The 20,113-nt window shown below is 35.2% G+C and overlaps 1 protein-coding gene across 3 annotated transcripts in view; it reads right to left on the reverse strand.

Moving 5' to 3' along the window:
- Window positions 1-20,113, reverse strand: part of RANBP17 (RAN binding protein 17) — a 428,141-nt gene that overhangs the window by 111,769 nt on the left and 296,259 nt on the right. For all 3 annotated transcript variants that reach the window (XM_063642616.1, XM_055285264.2, XM_055285265.2), the window contains 4 exons: window positions 19,227-19,300; window positions 18,133-18,213; window positions 6,176-6,239; window positions 5,976-6,084 (listed from right to left, as the gene is read on the reverse strand). In XM_063642616.1, coding sequence (XP_063498686.1) covers window positions 5,976-6,084; window positions 6,176-6,239; window positions 18,133-18,213; window positions 19,227-19,300 — 328 coding nt within the window. The remainder of the gene's footprint in view (window positions 1-5,975; window positions 6,085-6,175; window positions 6,240-18,132; window positions 18,214-19,226; window positions 19,301-20,113) is intronic.

The following is a 20,113-nucleotide window of genomic DNA, read 5'->3' on the forward strand; positions in this document are numbered from 1 at the left end:
GCCAAGTGTAGCTAATCACTTGTGAAAGTAATCAGCCACTTGATTTGTTTTGTCTTGGAGAGGCCAATGATCAGAGCTACTTCCAGAAAGAACCTGGCAGTCAGAGCTGATTCCAGGAGCCACAATGACGGTATCTTGGTTACTGTATACTTGTTTGTCATTCATTCAACAATCATTTACTGAGCATCTGCAATGTAAAGACCCTGACTGGTGCTAGAAAAATATAAAAAAGATAGTCCATACCTTGAAGGTGCCCAACATAATTTTGGGAAGAATAACTCTAGTTTTTAACAACAGAAAGAAGCTCTGGTAATTTACACAACAAATCATACTTGATGCTTTTAATCATAACTTGATGCTTATCATATACATTTCATTATTTTAAAAAGTAAAACTTACTTATAAATAAGGAAGGAGTTTTTTTTCAAACATGTGGAAGTTCTATGAGGGTAGCTACTATGATTTTAAATTTTATTTATATCCAGATTCAACTGACTTATATTGAGCACCTACCATGCACCAAGCACTTCCACCATAGCCTATCTCTTTCTGTTTCTCTCAAGGTGTCTAAAAAGTGCTTGTAATGCAACAGATATTTACATTTAAAAACAACTTTGAACTAAAAATGTGAATTTATTCTTTATATTGTTATGGGTTAAGTATTTCTTTCAAAGGAATAGAATCCTGGGAAAACTAATAAAATCCAATTATTCAAATTATATGTGTTTATTTCAGTTTCTCATACCTCATAGTTTACATTAAGCAATACTAAATAAGAGCAAATTTGCTTTCCAAAAAGTGTGCAACGTCTTTCTGGGCATCATCATGAACATCAATGATCAATGCAGTAATAAGTACAGTAGTACTGTGAATACAGAGCTGGGGCTGTGTGCAGGCTCCGATAGTGCTATCCTGTTGTTTAACCTACCACAGATACATAGTGGGTTCCCTATCTGTGATGACCGTATCAAAAAGGAAATGTTAACCCATTCCATTTCCAGGTTCTGAAAATGTGAGTGGCACGGACCTGGTTTTAAAAACTCTCCTCCAGATACTTCTCTTTAACTTTGGTCTCCCCACTTCTTTCATTCTGTGTGACAGCATTATTGAAAGAGCATTTTTAAGGCCTGGGAAATAAATTAAGTCCAGACAAATGTTTCAAGGTCTCTTTAATGCTTGGACAACTGGGAAAGCAAGAAGACAAGCTCCTTGAGGCCAGGACCCAGTATGCCTGATTCATCTTTGTCTTGTCCTCAGAGTTTAGCACACTGTGCTTTCTAAATGATTGTCAAGGGCAATGACACAGTCTGGGGCTGCATCTCTTCTCTCCAACACAGCAGCCAAGAGGTAAAATAGGCCAGGATGTAGTACGAAAAGCTGTCACTCAGTTACATCTCCCACTTGCCTAAGGTAGCAGATGATTGGGTTTTGCATGCCTGGTTTACACTCTTCAAATATTTATAGACAGTTCTCTTTGCCTCCAGCCCTAGTTGTCACTTAGCCAAGTTATACATACATGGTTCTTTTAATCTTTCCTTAGAAATCAATCCCACTAAGCTCTTTAATCATTCTAGTTGCATTTCTCTCAACTTTTGGCAGTTTGTCTTTCTGGTGATTGAGTCTGTGGAAAAGTATGAAAAAAAAAAGCATGAAACATAGGAGGGGTGTAGTCCCCTTTCCATTTCAAAATTCAATGCCTTTTATGGGCAAAATAAAATTATTTTTCTTCTGTTTGTATGAACACGTTTTTAAAAATTCATATTTAAATTGATGTAGTAATAGACTGCAAGAGAAACAAAGAAAAAAGTATTATTTGTATTATATTGTCTAAGGATGATATTGTCACTGACTGAACCCTCTCATGTATAACTGGTATAACCTGCAATATTCAAATATGAGAAATGGGAGTCTAGAGTAACAGGGTCACTACAAAGAAGCTTAAGTGCCCATCCTGAGGTACTGCCTATCTGTAAATACTTCTAACTTTAGCTTTTTAGTAACAAATTTTAAAAATAAGTTAATTTTTACCATTATAAAAGTAATACACTAAAAAAATTCAATGATCAGAAATAGAAAAAATTACCTATATGCTACAACCCAAAGTCAACATTTAGCATTTTTAGTTATTTTTTAAATTTACAGATAAAATTTTATGTTATTTATTGTATACAACATGTTTTGAAGTATATAGACAGGCATACCTTGTTTTATTGTGCTTCACAGATACCACACTTTTTTTTTTTTTTAAACAAATTAAAGATTTGTGGCAAACCTGAGTCGAACAATTCTACTGGCATCATTCTGCCAACATCATGAACCTACTTCATGTTTCTGGGCCACATTTTGATAATTTTCCTAATATATCAAACTTTTTTCATTATTATTATTATATCTGTTATGGTAATCTGTGCCCTTTAATGTTACTATTGTAACTGTTGTGGGGCACCACAAATTGTGCCCTTACAGGACAGCCAACTTAATTGATAAATATTATGTATGCTGACTGCTCCATAAAGCAGCCATTCCTTTGTATCTCCCCATCTTCTCAGGCCTCTCTATTTTGTGAGACACAACAATATTGATATTAGGCCAATTAATAACCCTGTGATGGCCTCCAAGTATTCATGTGAAAGGAAGAGTTGCACATCTCTCACTTTAAATCAAAAGCTGGAAATGATTAAGCTTAGTGAGAAAGACATGTCAAAAGCTTTAACAGGTCAAACGCTGGGTCTCCTGCACCAGTTAGCTAGGTGATGAATGCAAAGGAAAAATTATTGAAGAAAATTCAAGCGATTAAATTAAAATGCCAGCAAAAACACACAATGAGAAAGCGAAACAACCTTATTGCTGATATAAAGAAAGTTTCACTGGTCTGTATAGAAAATCATACCAGTCATAACAGTTCCTAAGCCAAAGCCTAATGTGAAGCAAGGCCCTAACTCTATTCTATGAAAGCTGAGAGGTGAGGAAGTTGCAGAAGAAAAGATGGAAGCTAGCAGAGGTTGGTTCATGAGGTTTAAGGAAAGATGATGCCTCCATAACCTAAGAGTGCAAGGTGAAGCAGCCAAGTGCTGATGGAGAAGCTGCAGTGAGTTATACTGAAGATCTACCTAAGACCATTGATGAAAGTGGCTGCACTAAACAGATTTTCAATGTAGATGAAACAGCCTTTCATTGGAAGAAGATGCCATCTAGGACTTTCATAGCTACAGAGGAGAGGTCAATGTCTGGCTTCAAAGCTTCAAAGACCAGGCTGACTCTCTCATTAGGGGCTAATGCTGATGGTGACTTGAAGTTGCTGCCAGTGCCCATTTGCCATTTTGAAAATCCTAGGGTCCTTAAGAATTATGCTAAAATCTACTCTGCCTGTGCTCTAGAAATACAGCAACAAAGCCTGGATGACAGCACATCTGTTTACAGCATGGTTTACTGAAAATTTTAAGCCTACTGTTGAAGCCTACTGCTCAGAAAAAAAGGTTTTGTAAGGCTATAGCTGCCACAGATAGTGATTCCTCTGATGAATCTGAGAAAAGTAAATTGAAAACCTTCTGGAAAGGATTCACCATTCTGGATACCACTAAGAACATTTGTTATTCGGTGGGGAGATCATAATATCAACATTAACAGGAATTTGGAAGAAGCTGATTCCAACTCTCATGGACGACTCTGAGGGGTTCAAGACTTCAGGTGAGGAAGTAACTGCAGATGTGATTTAAATAGCAAGAGACCTATAATTAGAAGTGGAGCCTGAAGACGTGACTGAATCGCTCCAGTCTCATGAAAAAACTTGAATGGATGAGGAGTTGCTTCTTCTGGATGACCAAAAGTGGTGTCTTCAGATGGAATCCACTTGTGGTAAAGATGCTGTGAACATTGTTGAAATAACAAAAGATTTAGAATATGACATAACCTTAGTTGATAAAGTGGCAGCAGAGTTTGAGAGGACTGACTCCAGTTTTAAAGAAGTTCTCCTGTAGGTCAAATGCTATCAAAAAGCATCGTATGCTACAGAAAAATCTTTTGTGAAAGGAAGTCAATTGATGCAGCAGATTTCATTGTTGTCTTATTTTAAGAAATTGCCACAGCCACCTGAACCTTTGGCCACTACCCTGATCAGTCAGCAGCCATCAACATCGAGACCAGCCTTCCACCAGGAAAAAGATGACAACTCGCTGAAGGCTCAGATGGTTGCTAGAATTTTTTAGCAATAAAATATTTTACTTATTTTTATTGTTTTTTGAGATGGAGTTCTGTTCTTGTTGCCCAGGCTGGAGTGCAGTGGCACGATCTCGGCTCACTGCAACCTCTGCCTCCTGGGTTCAAGCAATTCTCCTGCCTCAGCCTCCCAAGTAGCTGGGATTACAAGGTATTTGCCACCATGCCTGACTAATTTTGTATTTTTCGTAGAGACAGGGTTTCACCATGTTGGTCAGGCTGGTCTCGAACTCCTGACCTCAGGTGATCCAACCGCCTCGGCCTCCCAAAGTGCTGGGATTACAGGTGTGAGCCACTGCACCTGGCCACAATAAAGTATTTTAAATTAAGATATGTACATTATATCTACATCATGATTACACACTTAATAGACTACAGTACAGTAAGTTTAACTTTTATATACACTAGAAAACAAAAATGGTGTGACTTGCTTTATTGTATCACTTTATCATGATGGTCTGGAACTAAACCTACAATATATTTGAGGTACATATGTATGATGTAGAGTAACTAAATCTAACTAATTGACAAATGCATTACCTCTATAGTTACCTTTTTTGTGGTGAGAACCCTTAACATCCATTCTCTTAGCATTTTTCAAGAATACAATATATTGTTATTAACTATAGTCACCATCTGTGTACAACGGATCTCTTATTCTATCTACCTGAAACTTTGTATCATTTGACCAGCATCACCTCAAAGTCCTCAGCTCCTAGTAACCACCATTCTACTCTCTAGTTCTATGAGATCAACTTTTTTAGATTTCACATATGAGTGATATCATATAGTATTTGTCCTCTGTGCCTGGCTTATTTCACTTAACATAGTATCCTCTAGGTTCATCCACACTGTGGCAAATGGCAGACATTTTTTCTTTTTTATGGCTGAATAGTATCCCATTGTATATATATATATACCACATTTTCTTTATCCATTCATCTGTGGATGGACACTTAGGTTGATTCCATATATCCTGGCTATTGTGAATAACGATGCAATAAACATATGGGAATGCAGCTGTTTGATATACTCACTCCATTTCCTTTGGATACATATACACCCAGTAGTAGGATTGCTGGATTCTACAGTCATTTTATTTTGAATTTTCTGAGGATCCTCTACACTGTTTTTCACAATGGCTGTACTAACCATTTTTGATGAATTCCATTTAAGCCTTTTCTGAAGTATTGTCCCCCTATCCCCAACATACATGATCATACCATTTGCACCAGTGTTAACACTTTGCCTTTTCACTTAATGTTATAATATAAAATTTCATGTATTGCTTTATTTTTAAATCTTCATTTTTATTGAGTGCCAATCATTCCACAAGTAAGTGGGCATGCCATAATTTTACAATTCCCTACTGTTGGAGAGTTACATCATTTCTACTTTTTCTCTAGTTTAGACATCACTATGACGAAAATCTTTGTGTGTAAAGTTTTTCTCTGTTTAAGATTATTCCTAGATTCATAGCAGTAAAATTAATGTGTCAAAGGATAGGCAGAAAGTAAGTTGTGAGGTAAAAAATCAGTGCAAGTGTTATGTGAAGTGAAAAATGCCACCTTAAGTACAAAGATTTGTCTTTTGGCTCTAATGCTAACAAGTGAACACTCAAATCTTAAAAGGTTGTAGAAAACTGTCAGAAGACGCTAATTCTAGTAAGTTAAATGTTGTACCCACTAGTACTCCACTTCTTTATTCACACAAGTATATTGCTAATTCCTTATTAATTGAGTTTAAATTCTTAACCTTACCTAGATCTACCATCAGAAGGCGAGTGAGCGCTGTGTAGAAGGTTGTTCGACACCTGAAGTCGCTGAGACTGTAACTGTCACGGATGCCAAGAAAAGGGAAGTGTTCACTCTAATGAAAGCAAAAGAGTAATCCAAGTTACTAACGCTTTACCTCAACTATTTGTAAAATGCTATTCATTAATTAAAGAAATAAGACTTACCGTGTGGTTTTTTAGCATGAATTTCACAGCATCTATCTTCACAAGTTTTTTTAAAAGGATATAGGTAATAGAAGTTAAGGAATCTAAGGAAATATATTTGTCATATCAGTATGTAATAAATCACAATGTAAAAGTGAACTGTAGTGGCATCAATTTCTACTTATAAAAAAAATAATTTCTAAAGAGGATTCCTATAGGAACGTCTTTCCTTCTGTTAAGAATGATAATCTATTATTAACCAATGCAATTACTTTTTCTATCTTATACATATTCTAGTTATGGAAAGAAAGAATGAAATTTATAATTAAGACAAGAACTCCTTTACTATTAAAGTCTTGATAGTGGAAAATTAAAACTGACCCCTTTTTATATTTTGGGTGTAACTTATGAACTACTTACTTAATGTTATTTCATAATGAAATAATTATAAAAGACCAATAATAGGCTATCAAAAAAGAGAAAATTATTCAATTCTAAGAAATAGTGAGCTCTCTTAGAAATCTAAGATCAGAATATAATTAGGAGGATATAGCAGACTGCATGTCATCAAGTATAGAAGGACAGCTTAAAGGAACTAATATTTCTCAAGTGCCTAGTATGTAAAAGGCATTTTCCATATGTTAATTCACCTAATCTTCACAATTACATTGTTAAGTATTATTTATTATTTTTAGTCCATAAATAATGAAACAGGAGCTAAGAGAAATTAAGTTGCTTGCCCAAGATTATACAGCCATGGATTGACAGTGCTGAGATTTGAACTGTAGTTTGGTTCCAAAGGCCATGTTCTTTCTGCTGTACCACATTATCACCGGAACAGTTCAACTTAGAAGGAGCATAAAGTTAAGAAATCGGAAACATGAATACAAGGACTAAATAATTTCAGGTATGACGTGGATTCTACACACATCTACTCAGTATGCAAATACTCTCTTCTCTTATGCTACCATAGTCATGTGTTTTCTACCACAGCTAGAGCATCTCTCGGCCATTCCCTAATACCTACTTATGCCTTTCTTGAAGGCTGTAATAATCTTATATGGCTCCATTCATGTTACAAGGAAAATACTGGCTTTCTTTTTCCTTCACATCATCTCCAAATATACGACTCAGTCTACTGCCTCTGCACAGGGACACTGAAAAGCATAATTCTAAATTTTAGTCACTCAGGCACGGGTATCAAAGAGTGGAAAACACATTGGAACATGAATCAGGAGACCCGAGCTTGACTATACCAGTCAATGAATCCAAGTAATAAACTTAGCCTGTCTCAGCCTTAGTTTCCCTCTCCAAGAAATGAGGATGAAACCTATGCCCAAGCTACCTTACAGGATTGTTTGGAGGATCAGATAACGCAAATGTCTTTGCCAATTATCAATCATGGAAAAAGAAAGATGCAGAGAATTCACAGAACGTGTGCAACTTGCAAGGCTAATTTTCACAATTCCACGAGATAGGTAGCATCGCTTATATTTTTCAGGTAAGGAAATAAACTAAAAAAAATTAAATAATTTTTCAAAAGATAAACAATTAGTATGATTTATACTCAAGTTCCTCTGATTCCAAAGCAACTATTCCAGTTGCATATGAAGCATGTATGTTTGGCTTAGCCCTATACCTGCTTATTTAAAATACACATCTACATCTTAGCATGTATCTGTATTAGACAGTAAACTTTCTAAGGGCAGAGACATCTATGCATTTTCCCTATTGCACTGCTCTCAGCAGGTGCTCAGTGCACTGTGTTTTTCTTTTTCTGAGACAGACTCTTCGCTGTGTCACCCAGGCTGGAGTGCAGTGGTGTGATCTCAGCTCACTGCAACCTCTTCCCGCCCGGGTTCAAGTGATTCTCCTGCCTCAGCCTCCCGAGTAGCCAGGACTACAATCATGGGTCACCATGTCCGGCTAATTTTTTGTATTTTTAGTAGGGATAGGGTTTCACTATGTTGGTCATGCTGGTCTCGAACTCCCGACCTCAAGTGATCCACCGTGCCTGGCCACAATGCAGTGGGTTTCTCTGGCAGGCTGCAGGGCAACAAGATCAAGGCTGTCAGGTAGCAAGTTTTTCCTTGCCTCCAAAGATGCAGATTTGATGATTATTCCTAGTGTCAGTCACTGGGCTGAAGACCTGCCACTCAAACTTCACTCAGTTAAACTGGGGTGGGATCAATAAACTCAGAAATATCTTAAGTAATTACCAAATAGAATTCTCTTAAAATTGCAAAGTTAAAAGTGACAGGGTCTATGGGTAATAAGAATGCTGCCATTAATAGGAATCTTCCTGTCAGTGCTGTTAATAAACAGCAAGTCATGTTTTGACAATAGAATATTTATGAAAGCAATAAACACAACATTCACAGGAAGAATCTCATCTGTCAAAGACACATTTTCTGCAGAACGGCATCTGTGCACTTTGTACCAAGGCCAGCCTCACTGCCTTTTAATTACGTTCTAAAGAAAAAAATGATTAAGAATGAATTTTTATATTTTTCAATAAAGAAAAAAATGATAGTTCATCTGAATATTTATATTCTCTTATAGAAATCCAATTCAAACTAGTTATGGCTCTTAAGTGGGTCTGTAATGTTAAAAAAGGCAAATGAACCCATCATCTTTATGATCTTTACACTCTGATCTTATTCTTCTCTAAGAGACTAGGGTTCTTCTGAGTTGTGCCATTTTGGCTGGGTGGAGCATTAGATAAATTATGGCAACACTAGGTTAGATTTCAGAGGTCTATTCAAAACACCTCTTAGCAGTAAATCTGGTAAATGGTGGTGACAGTAACAGTAGCAACAGTACTAGAAGTCTTGAGAGTAACATTAATATAGGAAACGTCACACATGGAACATGTCAACAGAAGAGTCACGATTCAAATCCAGATCTGTCTGGCTCTAAAGCATAGGGTCTTTTCACTAGGCTGTACCAGATCCATTTGATTTTAAAGAGGCTAGTTCTCCTCCAGAGATCATTTGCTTCTTGAAACACAATTGAAATCGGAATCAGGTCCCAGAAGGGACAGGGAAACATTTTATTTTAGGAGGGACCAATTCATTAACGAGCCAGCATCACATCCAGGATTGAGCAAACTCTATAGTCTGGATGGCAGTACCCCATTAAACTAAATTCTCAGAAAATCCCTGTCTCTAGCCATGTGGTTATGAAAACATCGAAGAGGGTGAAGACGGTCTTATTGATAGCTAGGATGACACATGAAGAAAAACAAGAAAAGAATCTCATAGATGGCTGAAAATTCTGAAAATCTGTATCCTTTGAAAAGGAGGATACTAAATTAAGAATGAACTGCTTTCTTAGGTTACAGGAGTACTACTACACAATTCAGTAGCTGCTCGACACAGTAACACCAAGTATGACTTCAATTCACAGTATCAGGCCTTTCCTGAGTATTTACCACATTTCATCAAATCTAAAACACCACTGATTGTAAAACAAAAAAACCACTATAATATGTACTACTAAGAAAAAGTGCTTAAAAATACCATCAATTATAAGATATATCCTATTTACAAAAGTGTAAAGATGTGAAAAAATTTCATTTAGAATTATATTAGTGTACTAGGTACATGATATTCACTAAGTACAAGAGAGTGGGTAATCATACTGAATCTGGGCAAATATTTAAAAGTCATACATGTTCATAGACACTTTTTGCAGACAGTTAGATCGTGATGAAAGAAGGAAGTTCACAGATGACAATATTACATGTCAGAAATTGCTGTACTTAGATTATATGTACAAAGTATACTACTGAAGTACTGAAGTAAAATATAAACTTACTGAAATGTAAGTTTAGTTATTTCAAAAGTAGAATTTTGCTCATGAACTCTACTAGACACACACACACACACACACACATACACACACAGACACACAAACAGACACAATTCCTTTTAAGCAAATATAAAGAAAAGAATTGAAGGTAGAACTACCCATTATAAAAGTACTAAGGGAGACTATATAGGACAAAAACTATACTAATTGGTTATCCTCATATGATACTTGGCCATTTCTGATAATAAGTTAGGTAATAACATCAATATTTATTCACAAGATAGACTAAAGACTTAAACATAAGACCTAAAACCATAAAAACCCTAGAAGAAAACCTAGGCAATACCATTCAGGTCATAGGCATGGGCAAAGACTTCATGACTAAAAAATCAAAAGTAATGGCAACAAAAGCAAAAATTGACAAATGGTATCTAATTAAACGAAAGAGCTTCTGCACAGCAAAAGAAACTATCATCAGAGTGAACAGGCAACCTACAGAATGAGAGAAAAATGTTAGCAATCTATCCATCTGATGAAGGGCTAATATCCAGAATCTACAAGGAACTTAAACAAATTTACAAGAAAAAAACAAACAACCCCATCAAAAAGTGGGCAAAGGATAGGAACAGACACTTCTCAAAAGAAGACATTTATGTGGCCAACAACCATATGAAAAAAAGCTTATCATTATTGGTCATTAGAGAAATGCAAATCAAAACCACAGTGAGATACCATCTCATGCCAGTTAGAATGGTGATCATTAAAAAGTCAGGAAACAACAGATGCTGGCAAGGCTGTGGAGAAATAGGAATGCCTTTACACTGTTGGTGGGAGTGTAAATTAGTTCAATCACTGTGGAAGACAGTGTGGTGATCCCTCAAGGATCTAGAACCAGAAATACCATTTGACCCAGCAATCCCATTACTGGGTATATACCCAAAGGATGATAAATCATTCTACTATAAAGACACGTGCACAAGTATGTTTATTGCAGCACTATTCACAATAGCAAAGACTTGGAACCAATCCAAATGCCCATCAATGATAGACTGGATAAAGAAAATGTGCACATATCCACCATGGAATACTATGCAGCCATAAAAAGGATGAGTTCATGTTCTTTGCAGGGACATGGATGAAGAAGGAAACCACCATTCTCAGCAAACTAACACAGGAACAGAAAACCAAACACCACATGTTCTCACTCATAAGTGGGAGGTGAACAATGATAACACATGGACACAGGGAGGGGAACATCACACACCAGGGCCTGTTGGGGGGTGAGGGGCTAGGGGAGGGATAGCATTATGAGAAATACCTAATGTAGACGATGGGTTGATGGGTGCAGCAAACCACCATGGCACGTGTATACCTATGTAACAAACCTCCACATTCTGCACATGTATCACAGAACTTAAAGTATAATTAAAAAAAAACAACACATAAAAAAATCCAAATAGGTGTAACAAAGATGAAGCATCTTAAGGGATACTAATAATCATTTACAAGGAACAGGAGTTAAGGCATAATCACTCAACAGAAGGGGCAACAGTAAGTTCTAAATGCCCACTGTATGAAGTTTTGAAACTATAAAGGAAGGGAAAAAAAGTCTTAATCTCTAATAATTTACAATCTAATAGGAGACAGGACCAGCAAATACTAAACTATATTACATTCATACCCAGATACATAGATTGAAAACAAGGTGTTCACAAACATTAAGAAAAACCACGACTTGAAAGAAAATGAAGGGAATTAATATTTGGTATTAAAGGACTAAGGATTAAGCTATTTCATGATGGCTTTACTAAGTCTTTAGCCAAGACTGAAAAATTGAATAAACCTAGTTGAGTTACAATGTGTCAAATGGGGGAGAGTGGCAAATGTGGTGATTCAGTGAAAGATAATGAAGGGTATCAAGGGGTAAGTAAAATAAATTTCCTTGGCCCAAGTATAAAGTACAAATTGTGGTCTAATGGAGGATCAGAAAGTTAGCTATGGGAACTCAATAAGTCAAGTACCATCAAAGGGCTCAAATTTAAGGCAATAATTTTGCTTGACCTAAGAAGCAAGTGGAAGAGATTGTGGGCTTTTGGGAAGAGAAATGATCAGATCAAAACAATACTCAAGGTACGTAATTTTGTGAAACAAAAATCTAAATAACTTGGTGAAGGTCTAAATAAGGGGGCTACAGAAGAGGAATAGGGAGGATTCTACACCTGTTCTAGTATTCAAACAAACAGAGGAGATAAATTATGGGATGACTTTTCTGTGGCTGATAGAGACAGAAAACAATGAAATAAATCAACGTTTCCTCTGATAAAAAATGCTAATAGAAGTATGCCTGAGGGATGTAAGCTGAAACCAGTTTTATTTAACATTCTCACAAACCATCTGGAGATGGTGGTATTCAGTAAAATAAAGCAATGCATTTTAATACTGTTTCACGAAAGCAGAAATATTACTGTTTATTGCTAAATAGTTCCTGTAACAGACATAAACAATTTTACTTTCATCCTTCACCCTTGTTTCATTCTTGCCCTTTGCTTCATCTTTCATCCTCTACTCTTTCCTGACACCTACCACGTTCAGGATTCATATCCAAATGGTGGGAGGGTCAGAAACAGATGTGAGGATGTCTGGTTTGCACATTATTTGGTAAGTTTAAAAGCTGCACATTTAATCGTTTATCTGTAAGCTTATGTCTAAATGACCTCGAATAAAAGGGGCTCCCTCAAATCAGCCATATCACAATGTCACATACCCACATTATTTTTAATGTGTAGATTTTCAGAAAATTAGTATGTAATTTATCTGAGTTAAATTTAAACAGAAGAAAAAGAAACTATATTAATAAAACAACTGGCTTTAAGCTCTTTGGAGAAATATAGAAAAGGAAGTTTGGAATCAGTGTCAATTCTGTTAGAATTTAAAATCCATGAGGGCAGGGTCTGTGTTTTATTTGTCCTTTTGCCGTGTACTTAGCAAATGCTTAATAAATATTTGCTGAATTGAAAGAGGCCAATAAGATTCCAGATGAGTATGGAATTAAATTTAAAAATCACTATTTTAGTCTTACTAAACATTAACTCTAGATAAGGATGAAGTTCTAATTATTGTACTTAAGCAAGCAAAAGAAAGACAAATGCAGCTGGGAAAAGCAGGGGTGAAAAATAAAATTTTCATGGTCATCAAGTGACTTTGATAGAAAATAGATTCTTTGGCTTGTAGAAATGAAAATGACTGAAATAAACTAGTGGATAAATAGATTTATGATGCATATGGATGGGACTTACATTCACCAAATTCAGGCATAGAGGAACTTAAGGGGATAATCTTAGAGAGTCAGTCTGAGGCCAAATGGAAGGAATTATTTCTTTATATCAAGCAAAACCAGAGCCAGCTCCATAGGCATGTGGGCTGTACACTTGCATAGGGGACCCGGTGCCTGGAAGAGCCTCTTCATGGTTTAATGCTTTGCTGTTAAGGTCTTGAAATTCCTAACATTTTTTGAACAAGTGACCCCACATTCTTCTTTTTGAGGTGGGCCCTGCAAATTATGTAGCTGGTCTTGCAATAACATGGAGAAGTCATTAATCTTGAGAACTGTTGAGGTTAACAGTATCAATAAGGTAAAAAAAAAAAAGTTTGGATAAACTCAAAAACTAATGTGGAACTCTCTTATAGAGTCTGATTTTAAAAAGCTAGATATTGGTATCTCATTGTGGTTTTGATTTGCATTTCTCTAATGACCAGTGATGATGAGCTTTTTTTCATATGTTTGTTGGCTAGATAAATGTCTTCTTTTGAGAAGTGTCTGTTCATATCCTTCACCCACTTTTTGATGAGGTTGTTTGTTTATTTTTCTTGCAAATTTGTTTAAGTTCCTTGTAGATTCTGGATATTAGCCTTGTCAGATGGAGAGATTAAAAAAATTTTCTCCCATTCTGTAGACTGCCTGTTCACTCTGATGATCGGTGATTATTAAAAACTCAGGAAATAACAGATGCTGGAGAAGATGTGGACAAATAGGAACACTTTTACACTGTTGGTGGGAGCATAAATTAGTTCAACCACTGTGGCAATTCCTCAAGGATCTAGAACCAGAAATACCATTTGACCCAGCAATCCCATTACTGGGAATATACCCAAAGGATGATAAATCATTCTACTGTAAAGACACATGCACACGTATGTTTATTGCACTATTCACAATGGTGAAGACTTGGAACCAACCCAAATGCCCATCAATGATAGACTGGATAAAGAAAATGTGGCACATATACACCATGGAATACTATGCAGCCATAAAAAAGGATGAGTTCATGCTCTTTGCAGGGACATGGATGAAGCAGGAAACCATCATTCTCAGCAAACTAACACAGGAACAGAAAACCAAACACCACATGTTCTCACTCATGTGGGACTTGAACAATGACAACACACGGACACAGAGAGGGGAACATCACACACAAGGGCCTATCGAGGGGTGAAGGGCTAGGGGAGGGACAGCATTAGGAGAAATACCTAATGTAGATGATGGGTTGATGGGTGCAGCAAACCACCGTGGCACGCGTATACCTATGTAACAAACCTCCACGTTCTGCACGTGTATCCCAGAACTTAAAGTATATAAAAAAAAAGGACCTCAAAATACACACACACACACACACAGACACACACACACACACACTCCAGATATTTTTAGTTTTTTCATGTTTGATGATTATGTAATAAAGGCCAACTACCAACAGAGGGCCTGACAGAGAATGAAATTTCCTTTCTGAAACCCAAGTGGAGCATGTTAATTGCTACAAATTTGAGTAAACAATAAATTGCAGTAGAAATATTGATCAATTATCTTTCAAACGAATAAAAACTTGAAATAATGATTAACGAACGAACAGAATTTTGGATAAAATGTGATACTGTTCTCCGTTTTCAGCATTTAAAATAAGTAAGTTTACTTGATTGCTCTGTATGACCCTTATTCTCTCTCCAGTTTTCCCAGGAGCTTCCTTGTTCCAATCATTTGAACAATCTCACCCTTTTCCCATTTAGATAGAAACTAAAATTTCTGACCAGGAAACATTTCAAAGAAGGGAAAGATCCCCAAGTACTGAACTTGAACACCGTGGGCTGGCTCTGTACAGAGCCATTTCAGATCTGTGCCTGTTCAAAAAAGCTATTTAATCAGAAATTCTTGGAATTTAGTCTTGAAAATATAAAGAGTATGTTAAACAGTTACTCAAATGTATTTGCTAAATTTATTATAAATACCCATGTAATGAATCTGATGGGAAAACATAAACTTTCTGTCAAAAAGGTCACTGGATTTTAAAATAACAATAATCTTACCGATTTGAAAAGTTTCAAATTTGACAAACAGCAATTCTGGGGTAAAATGCAACAGCCATTCAGTTACAATCTGGGGACTTATGTCCCCACATCATTATTTAGGAACTAGATTATCTCTAAAAATGTAAGTCTAGTGAGTCTTATGAAGTCCTATGAAAAAGTGTCTGTGAGAGAAGTACCAGACTTTTCTGCTCAGGACATACAATGCAGCTCTATTTTCTAACTACCTAAAGACAGAAGTTCTCAAAGTATGGTCCTGGAGCCACCAACTTAACTTGAGGCTTGTGAAAACTGCAATTCTCAGGCCTTGGCCTAACACCTCCTGAAAGAGAAACTCTGGGGAGTGGGGCCTAACAATTTGTGTTTTAAAAAGCACTCACATTCTGACGCTCACTAAAGTCTGAGACTACTGCTTTAAGGCAACCAAAGGCTTTTTAATGCTTCCTAAAAATGGGGGTCTTGTGTGATTTCAATTTCTAACAAGTGGTCAGATAAAAGACCACCAAAGTTCAGAGACTGGCTTTGAGCACCATAAACACTGAGTAAGGTTCATCTGAAGCAGATCAAATAGAAAAAATAAAACAAAAAGTATCTGAAGACATGTACTATAAATAAAGAACATTAAAAAACCTCAGTGAGATAACATGCTTTTCATTTACTTCTAATATTTTAAATATTTTTAATATTAATATATAAAGTTTTCCAATAACAAGGGCCTATAGGTGATGATTTTGATCTTGCATAAGTGTTCCTATTGCTGAAGAATGTCATCTTATTCCTAATATAGAAATAATGTATTGCTTTAAAATCAAGACTAAAAAACACATTGTAATAAAGAAATCGATTGGAAAAACAAAACATGCATTAGGTAACCAGTAACTGCACTAAAACAGATACACCACTCACATATTCCATTATGTAAATGAATTCAAAGATATTTCATGACTGATCAGCTAGAAGGGACATAATGATTTATAATTCAAATAACTGAGCACTGAAATCAAATTGAACTAATATATATTTCTAAATATGCAAACCTGAAATAATTGCTAAAAAATATAAATCAATGTACCCATGTTGAAATCATTCCTATACCCTGGTTTAAAATATTACGGCTTTTAAACTTTTATCTAGTAAGTTTTCTGAAAATATTTTTTTATTCACTTCAAGAAGTACTCAAAAGCAATAAACAACATGTAAAATAAAAGGCTATAATATTTGAATTAAAGAATATATAATAGGTTTAATAGGATAGAAAAAAGATCTTAAATAGCAGATACAAATAAATTAGGCATTATGCAAATTACACTAAAAGAATACAAATCAAATTAATTTTATACTAAATATCAATTTCAACCTAAAAAATAGGGTAAATCTAAACAATAGATATATGCTATAAAATAACTGAGGCTTCTTTGCAGATAATATGCTCTCAAAGTAATTCAATGTGAAAAGGCCAGAGTTTGCAATACTAGGAAGTACTTATAAACCACTTCATATGTTAGAAATAAAGAGTATTTCAGCATTATTATTAGAAAAAAATATGGGTTGAGTTTTTTTTTAATAAGAAAAAATACATATCTTAAAAAGCCAAATGACCATTGGAATTGGGTTGTACATCACTTTCCAGTAAAAAGGAAAAACAGCCTGGACAGGTGTAATTTATCATTTTTCTGATTTAATATCAAAGAAATATATTAAAATAATAAAAAGAATCCTGAAATCCTCAAAATTTGTAGTGATAAATAGCCCTCCCTGTCTTTATTGCATTATACCTACTAACAGAAATATTGCATGGTGGATTTTGCCAGACAAGGACGATTATTTTCCAATAAAAAGTTGCATATTAAATTCCAGCACAAAAGTGGGTGTCTAATACTTTCGAAATCTTTTATGGTTTACCAAGGAATACAATTTTAAACTTAACTAACATAAACATATTCCTGGAATGAACCTACATTAAAGGTTTCCATCCAACGCCACCATTTTCAGAATTTGTCCTCATATAAAAAGATCAGCTAATCTTAGTGATTAACTAATCCAACACTTATCTTTCACAAGTCCTATATCTTTGATAGGTAACGTAGAAAAGACAATCTACATGATTCTCTCTAGTTGTTAGAAATATGACAATACTGTCAACTATAATTTAGTAAGAAGATTCTTGGTTTTAGAATTTTAGAAATCTGCTAGACAGAGAAGTCTAAACATTTAATGTATAATGGGAAATCTTATTTTAGATTAGATTAGATGTTGATTTGGTGGGGGCAATAATCAAAGAAATGGTCAAAAAACTTATCATTTTCTTTGTATTACTCCATTGTGCCTTTCAACTAATGAAAATGATGTTCTTTTCAACTGAAGAATATTAGAGATATATTTACTCACAGGAATGCAGTTTTTATAATGCAATATTTTTAGAACATTTTGACCTCCTTAAAATTAAGTTACATACTTTCTTTTAGGACATGAATTTCTGACAATTACAAAAAAGCATGGACTAAAATACATGTGGTTGCATACTTTCTTATATAACCATTTATTAGCCTGGGTGAGTATAAATATAACTGTAACTACTTAGGGATCTATATGTCCTTATAAATTCAACAGTGATTCTGACTAAATGCTTCATAGTATACAGCTAATTAAAACCTTTCAAAAACATGCATTTACAGATGAGGCTAAATGAAAGGTCTTTTTATTTTTTTTAAAATTGCAAAAATTATAAACAAGGAAAATACCTGGTTAATTAAATGCATCTGCTAGGTTGTTTACACATAATGTCAGATATACAGTGAAAAGGATATCCAACAGAAAGGTCATTTAGGAACTGAAGAGTCCTTGAAATTACAGGCTCACATCTTCCCCAGTATTTAAGGTTTGTAACACTAAATAGGAAAAAAAGTCTTTAATTATAAGTAAGATATTTGCTTGTCTAAGGAGAACCAGAGAATACACATAAATTTATGTAAGTTTGATGACCTAAATCACAAATATTTTGAAAGTGAGAAACAGGCTCAAAAACATTTTCTATTCTTTCCATAGCATATTCAAAATTATATGCAATCTGCAATGAATATTGCTCTGCAAATGGTGTATAATTCCACATATTTAGTTTTGTAAATTAAAAAGTTGTCTAAGTGTTTCACTGGAAAACATCAAGTTTGTACCCAAAACATATTAGGGAGGAAAAGCAGGAGTTACAAAGAAAGCCAAATAGAGGCTCACTGTTACTGCCAAATAATGAACCATCAATCTGTGGCTCCAAAACTCACTTCTTATGATCACGACTGTTTATCTAACTTTGCTGTCTGCAATCAAGACAGTGTTGTTTGTCTGTCACACAGATAAAGCGGGGTGCCAGGTGGAGGCATACAAGTTTGGCTACGTGTACAAAGTTATGTCTATGACTAGAAACTAGTTTATTCTGCTAATGTTATAAGTCCAATATAAGGACAGTTTCCATGAATATGTCTCTGCCAGCCATAGGTTTCTCTTAGAACTAATGAATGCCCTATCAGACCTCTCTCAATGATTTCAATTTGCAATAATCTCTTCACGTGGTCTTTCAAGTCGCGTGCTTTTCTTTTTAAATTAAAAAAAAAAATGCTGCCCAATTGATCTGAAGAGTCAAGGTCTGTAAATCTTTTAAAATCATCATCTGATGCTGCACACTGCAGTTGTATGGAAACTTGACAAATTACAATGTCCTTTGGATAGTGAGTTTTCAATATGTGAAATTAAGTTTCAATTAAGAACAATGCTAACATTCTAACAAAGCATAATTTCAAGTCTTTTATTTAAAAAATTAATATATAAAAAGATTTAAATACAATAAAAAGATCTATTACATTTAAAACAACAACAAAAGAAAAATTAAAAGACCAAAACAAGAACTCACATTTTTGTCATGAATGTTTCTAGAACGTGGTTGTCATCTGTTATTCCTAAGACTTCTGACATACGAGCATATACCTGCATTAAAACATTTCATTGTTAAAAGTTTTATTATTAACATATATTTTCAAAAGACTATTCAAATTGAACAAACATAAGATTTAATGCACTGTGGTATCCACACTGAAGTAGGGAGTGGGTGGGACAGCAAATGAATTTTTAAAAAAGAATCTTATAATTTTAAAACTTGCTAACTTTTTCCTCCAGATCACTCCTATTTTGAAATATATAAACGCTTACACACAAACACACTCATATATCCATTTTACTCCCACCACATCACACACATTTTTTTTTCTCAAAGTGGTAGACCACCCCTTTCTGGAAGACGGGAGTAGGTATGCAAAGGGCTGGAAAGTAGAGTACTTCAACAAAAGGCTCCAACACTTAAAAATTTTCCACCTATTCTAGATTTCAGCAAAATATTAACCATTTCAGGATTATTTAAGGAAGTCATAAAAATAAGGATTTAAAAAAACAAAGGAAGTTAAAGAACTTATAGAAATTCTCCTCAAATATTACCTATATTAAGCTTCCCCAAATACACAGGTACGTCTTACTTTTCATGTTGACACTGAAATCCCAAGCTCAGGGATTCACTGTTGAAAACATCAGGGCCTGGGAATCCACTAAGCTTCCAATTAGGGAGTGTTGGTTGCAGAGTTTGGGGTGCAACATTTCAGTCTCAATCCAAGCCACATTGAGCTTATAAATACATATCCCATTTCAAGTGGGAAAATGCCACTTATACTCCTTACTAGCCTGGCAAAGCTGAGAGGTGGGTTGACACCTCCATACTCCCTGATGCTCTGGTGTGATTCCAGGTTATCC

This window comes from Symphalangus syndactylus, chromosome 7 (genome assembly GCF_028878055.3).
Source record: "Symphalangus syndactylus isolate Jambi chromosome 7, NHGRI_mSymSyn1-v2.1_pri, whole genome shotgun sequence".
Classification (NCBI taxonomy): domain Eukaryota; kingdom Metazoa; phylum Chordata; class Mammalia; order Primates; family Hylobatidae; genus Symphalangus; species Symphalangus syndactylus.